Below are 6037 nucleotides of genomic sequence, written 5' to 3' on the forward strand. Positions count from 1 at the left end.
AGCCCTGCTCCCCCAAGGAGAAGGAAGGAGCCCTGAGCAAGCTCACCCTGGCCAAGAATGCAGAGTAGGAACAGAGACAGGAGTGGTCAGTGCCTTGTTCTCTGTGCCCCTCCACCCTGGAATGACTGTTCCTGGACAGTGAACGCTTTGTGCCTTCATGGGGACAGGGCCTGTTTACTCCAGCCCAGCCCCAGAGCTGAAAATTTCCTGTGGCTGTCAGCCCTCTTCTTCAGGAAAGTTCCAGTGTGGGAGCCAGGCTGTCTGTTTTGGCTGTCACTCCAGCATCCTCGATTCCTTGTGGCCCTTGAGATAACCAACACTTGTAGCTGTGGCCTCTTTTCTCCTGTGCCTCCCACAGCCCAGGGCTCTAGTCACACATCTTTTCGTTGCTTTACCTGGGCCAACTTAAACTGGCTGACCTCAAACTCCCCATAGATCTGAGAATGACCTTGAACCTGTGATCTTGCCTCTGTCTCTCTCATACTGGGGTTATAGGCATGCACCACCATACCAGTTATGTGCAAGATACCAGGGACTCAAGGCTTCATCCATGCTAGGCAGGCACCCTAGCAACTGTGCTGCATCCTCTGTCTTCATTAAGAGTTCTCTTCTCACACAGAGGCTAGCCAAGATGGATGAGACAGGGATGGCTCTCAGCTCCCCACCACCATTCCTTTGCCCCAAAACCCTATGGCATTGCAACAGGACAGTTCTACATGTCCAGCAGATGGAAACTGGAGCAGCAGGCACTCTGATTTGCTAAAGATGAACCTCAGGGGCTCATCCATGCCGCATGTTCTGTAAGGCGCAGCAGCCCTGCACCCCTCCCCGCAGTTGGCTCTGCTGTTAGTTAATGTGTTCCACTCCTTGAGCTTCAGGCACCTTACCTCTGCTGGGAAATGAGACTCTGGCCTACCTCTGAGGGCCCAGAGGGAAGATGGAGCAATACCTGGGGCTTAGTAGACGTGCAATATATTTGCTTTCCTTGTATGCAGTCGTGTTGCTTAACTTCCTAGGGATGAACTCAGAAATATGTCATCAGGCCACTTTGTTGTGAATATTGGAGTGTACTTAACACACCTAGAGGATAGCACAAGAGATGATGGTGTAGCACAGAGAGGCAGCAAAACCAGGAAGGGCTGTAGATTACCATCCTAACTCACCCATCTGTGTATAGTGAGGTTTTCTTTCCCTCCTGACACAGAGTTTTTCTGTGTAGCTTTGGTCGGTCTGGACTCTGTTTGTAGACCAGGCTGGCCTCGATCTCACAGAGATCTGCCTGCCTCTGCCTCCCGAGTGCTGGGATTAAAGACGTGCACCTCCACATCTGGTGTGTGGTGAGGGGTTTGGTTTGGTTTTTCAAAACAAGGTTACTCTGTGTCTCCCTGGCTGTCATAGACTCACTTTGAAGAGCAGGTTGGCCTCGAACTCACAGAGATCCAGCTGTTTCTGCCTCCCGAGTGCTAGAATTAAAAGCATGTGCCACCACGCCCGGCTGAGCTTTTTCTTATAAGTGTCAGAACACTCAAAAACAACAAAGTTATTACCACTAACAAGTACTACTACATATGACACAGAACTGTGTGTTCAGTGGTCAGTCCTTTTTGAGACAGAGTCTCACCAAGTGAATCAGGCTGGCCTCAAACTCATAGAGATCCACCTGCCTCTGCCTCCTGAGTACTGGCATTAAAGCTGTGCCTCATAGCTATGTGTCACTGTTATCTGACTGGTAGACCTGTAGGCTTGTTTTCACCAACATCACACACACATAAGGAACACATCTCATTGAAAGAGCTAAAACTAGCCAGGCGTGGTGGCATATGCCTTTAATCCTAGCACTTGGGAGGTGGATCACCATGAGTTCGAGGCCAGCCTCATCTACAAAGTGAGTCTAGGATAGCCAAGATAACATAGAGAAACTTTGTCTTGAAAAACCAAAAGAAAGAAAGAGTTATGGCCAGGTGTGGTGGCGCACGCCTTTAATTCCAGCACTTGGGAGGCAGAGGCAGGCGGATCTCTGTGAGTTCTAGGACAGCCTGGTCTACAAAGTGAGTCTAGGACAGCCAAGGCTACACAGAGAAACTCTGTCTCGAAAAGAAAGAAAGGAAGGAAGAAAGAAAAAGAAAGAGCTAAAACTGCTGGGTGTGGTGCTACAGGCCTTTAATCCCAGCACTTGAAAGGCAGAGGCAGGCAGATCTCTGTGAGTTCTAGGCCAGCCTGGTCTACAGAGTAATTTCCAGGACAGCCGAAGCTACACAGAGAAACACTGTCTCAAAATACAAAAAAAAAGAAGAAGAAGAAGACATAAAACCTAACAGGCTCCGTTTTAATGTTGCTGGACTGTGTGCACAGATGTTTGTCAGCCAATGCATGACCGTTCATGGCACACCAGCTCTGTGCCGGACCCTATTGTAATCACAAGACAGGATCTGAGCTCTTCACTGGACATATCTAGTACAGAAGGCAAATTACAGCAAAGCATAGCCACCTATAACCACAATGCTCCCAATACTCAGGAGGCTGAGGCAGGAGGATTGAGAATTCAGGGCCAGTCCCTGTCTCCTGAAAAGGGGTGGATGAGGAGAAGAGTATGCTGAGAAAAAAACTACAACAAGGTAGGGGTGGACAGAAATGTGGGTGCTCTAGGCAGTGTGGCCAGGAGCACCCACAAAAAGACCATATAGCCAGTGAGGGAGGCAGAGAGACTCACAGGGCTACAGCTATGGGGAGGGAGGTGAGGACACCTTGGGAAGATGTAGAGTGTGGAGAGCTGGGGGCATTGTTGTCGGAAGGGACTTTGCATCTGTCTGCTGCCTCTGGTTCTTTTCTCTACGTGGATGGGGAGCTTTGCCATAAGGGCTCACGGCTCACGGCTGCCTCTCCTACAGCATCATAAACATTGATCTTCCCCGTCAATCTGCTCAGAGCTTGTGCCCTCCTGCTGCTATGTACTGGGATGCAGAGACTCCCTGCTAAGTACAGGAAGCGGCTAGAGTGGAGGACTGCATGCAGTGTGCAGTGATCTGGTCAGGGTTTCTGAACAGTCCTCTACAGAGCATGGCCTAGGGGTGCATGATGGTGGATATCGTAGATAAAGCCGGGCTCGGTGGAGCACACCTGTAATCCCAGCCAGGCAGAGGCAGGTGGATCTCTGTGAATTCGAGGCCAGCCTGGTCTACAAAGCAAGTCCAGGACAGCCAAGGCTACACAGAGAAACCTTTTCTCGAGGTGGTGGGGGGAGATGGACCAGGCTGCATCCTGAGTGAGCACACTGGGATGTAGGGCGCAGAGCCACCTGGAGATGAAAGTCCTATCAAGGGAACCTCCACTTGGCCAATTGGGACCAGATGGAGTTTGACATAGCCCCATAGAAGCAATAGCCCAGGCTCTAAAGTCAACATTCAATTCTGTCGTTCCATTGATACCCAGTGAACACTTATTTCTAGGGGCCAAGCTCTGTTTGGATTCTTATTCTATCAGTGACCAAATAGAGTGACCTTAATTGGGTTCCTTGCCTCTCAGCCCCAGCTGCATGAGGAAGAGACAGCCTAGTGCAGCCTGCTGGATGCAAGGCTATCACTTCCACGGGTTGGCTGTGCCATTGAGTCACGTGCCCCCCCTGATTACTAAGCTTCGTGGCAGAGAGATGTCGCTTACCTCCTCCTGGGCCCCGGCTGACAGCCTTAGGGTGGGGACAGGAATGGCCTTCCCAGTCTGAAAGTCCCAAGACCACTAGCTGAATTCCAGTGGAATTGCTCTGAGAACCTCACCTCCCTGTGGTCTAGCAATGGACACGTGAGAACCTGACATCCCTGCTGGCCTCCACTCAGCCTTTAGGGCTGTGTGATACTGCCTCATCCCACCTCCTGTACTCTAGGGCTGTGTGATACTGCCCCATCCCACCTCCTGTACTCTAGGGCTGTGTGATACTGCCTCATCCCATCTCCTGTACTCTAGGGCTGTGTGATACTGCCCCATCCCACCTCCTGTACTCTAGGGCTGTGTGATACTGCCTCATCCCATCTCCTGTACTCTAGGGCTGTGTGATACTGCCCCATCCCACCTCCTGTACTCTAGGGCTGTGTGATACTGCCCCATCCCACCTCCTGTACTCTAGGGCTGTGTGATACTGCCCCATCCCACCTCCTGTACTCTGGTTGTCTCCTAGTTCCTGCTGGTCTTCTCTCCAAGCTGCTCTTGCTTCTGGAGGCAGAATGCACTGTCTCGGGCCCCTGTGTTCTCAGCAGAGCATTAGGTTAGTCTTCCCCAGCTGGGGTTCAGAGGGCAGCCTTTAACCGTTTCTCTGGCCGTGGTGGGCACTAGTGCTATGGATTTTTCACTAAGCATGGCCATTGCAACGGAGGCGCACTTTTCTCTACCCGTTCTGTGCAAGGATTCATCGCCTCTATCTTTTCTTCTCCATCCCTACAGGACACTTTTGTGGATCTCTACGGGAACAATGCAGCAGCCGAGAGCCGGAAAGGCCAGGAGCGTTTCAACCGCTGGTTCCTGACGGGCATGACTGTGGCTGGTGTGGTTCTGCTGGGCTCACTCTTCAGTCGGAAGTGACCAGACACTGACCACCCACTCACCTCTCGCCTCTCACCCTCCCCCACCACAACTCTCTTCAGCCACCATTGCTACCAGGAGAACCACTACATGCAACTCACACCCCTCCCCCATCATAGGGTTGGGCCTAGACCGAGTCCCCTGCTGTTAGCTTTCTAGAACCTACCATGCTTCTGTGAGAGCCACCTTCCCCCACATCTCAATTCCCTTGGCCTCAAAATTCACAAGGTTTTCCCTCAAGTCGGCCCCTTGGAGGCTGGCAGGAGTAGGAAGGGGTGTGCTAGAGGAAGGAGGGCCTGCCTCGTTGGTGGGACCCTTGTAACTCCTGAGCGGCCTAAGAATGCTTTTCTGACAGGGAGCTGGAGAGCTTTCTAAATCTCTTCCCCAGAAAGAGACTAGGTTGCCTTGGTTTTGATGTGTGTGGCCTCAGAATTGATCATTTCCCATCCTACTGTGTCCCTGGGCCCTCCTCCCACCCCCAACCCCCCTTTCCCATCTCCACCCCAAGAGCCATTGAGAGGCCCCTTTTGACTAATTAGAAATTCAGGCTGATGGGATAAAGAGGCAAGGATCAGAACCTCCTCCCAGGCTGTAGCCTGGCCAAAGCCCCCACCCCAGGTCTGAATGTTCTCCTGAGGCCTCTGGCTGAAGGCTAGCTCCACCCAGAAGGAGGGGCTTAGCCGCAGAAAGTCCTTCGTGCTAGAGCTAAATTGGCTCTTGCAGCTTAGCACCATCCTTCTTTACCCCTCCCCTGGCTCCCATGACCATGACTGAGGGACCAACTGGGCCCAAGATAGGTGCCCCAGAGCTGTTAATGACTTCAGCTGCCTCACTTCCTGCAAGATCAGGCCTGTGGCAACTTTGCCTTGGGTGCTGGCCCCAGGGGCCAGGGACTCTGGCTCAGCCCAGAAGTGAAGGGGAGCTATACAGAGCAGCTGTGAGAGCCCGAGGGCCTTCCCTACCTCAGGCAGGAAGGGCAGGAAGAAGAGGCTGGTGCACAGGTGAGGGGGACTGCACGGGCTTGTCCTACTCAGTCATTGTGTCCTGCACCCATCCAGCCTGGGCAGCAGGGCTGCCACGGTCACTGTGGCCTGACAGGAGCCCTTCAGGCCTCTCTCTCCTCTGCTCCACCCTTGGCCTGTCTCATCCCTGGGGGTCCCAGCTCAGCTCTGGCTACCCCGGGCTCTCTGCTGTACATATTCGAGACTAGTTTTTATTCCTTGTGAAGATGATATACTATTTTTGTTAAGCGTGTCTGTATTTATGTGTGAGGAGCTGCTGGCTTGCTGTGCGCGTGCACGTGGAGAGCTGGTGCCCAGAGACTGACAGCCTGATGCTCCCTCCCTGCCCTTGCCCGGGGAAGCCCACTGGGGGGTCCTGGCTTCTGAGGGGCACCTGGCCCTCCTTTCCCTCACCCTACACTTGTTCCAGCTCTTTGAAATAGTTTGTGTGAAGGTGAAAGTGCAGT

The 6037-nt window shown here is 52.7% G+C and overlaps 1 protein-coding gene across 7 annotated transcripts in view; it reads left to right on the forward strand.

Moving 5' to 3' along the window:
- Window positions 1-5418, forward strand: part of Bcl2l1 (BCL2 like 1) — a 51752-nt gene extending 46334 nt beyond the window's left edge. For all 7 annotated transcript variants that reach the window (XM_051143486.1, XM_051143485.1, XM_051143487.1 and 4 more), the window contains exon 3: window positions 4432-5418. In XM_051143486.1, the coding sequence (XP_050999443.1) occupies window positions 4432-4569 (138 nt within the window). In that variant the 3' untranslated portion in view covers window positions 4570-5418. The remainder of the gene's footprint in view (window positions 1-4431) is intronic.
- Window positions 5419-6037: the final 619 nt, after the last annotated feature.

This window comes from Acomys russatus, chromosome 4, assembly GCF_903995435.1.
Source record: "Acomys russatus chromosome 4, mAcoRus1.1, whole genome shotgun sequence".
Classification (NCBI taxonomy): domain Eukaryota; kingdom Metazoa; phylum Chordata; class Mammalia; order Rodentia; family Muridae; genus Acomys; species Acomys russatus.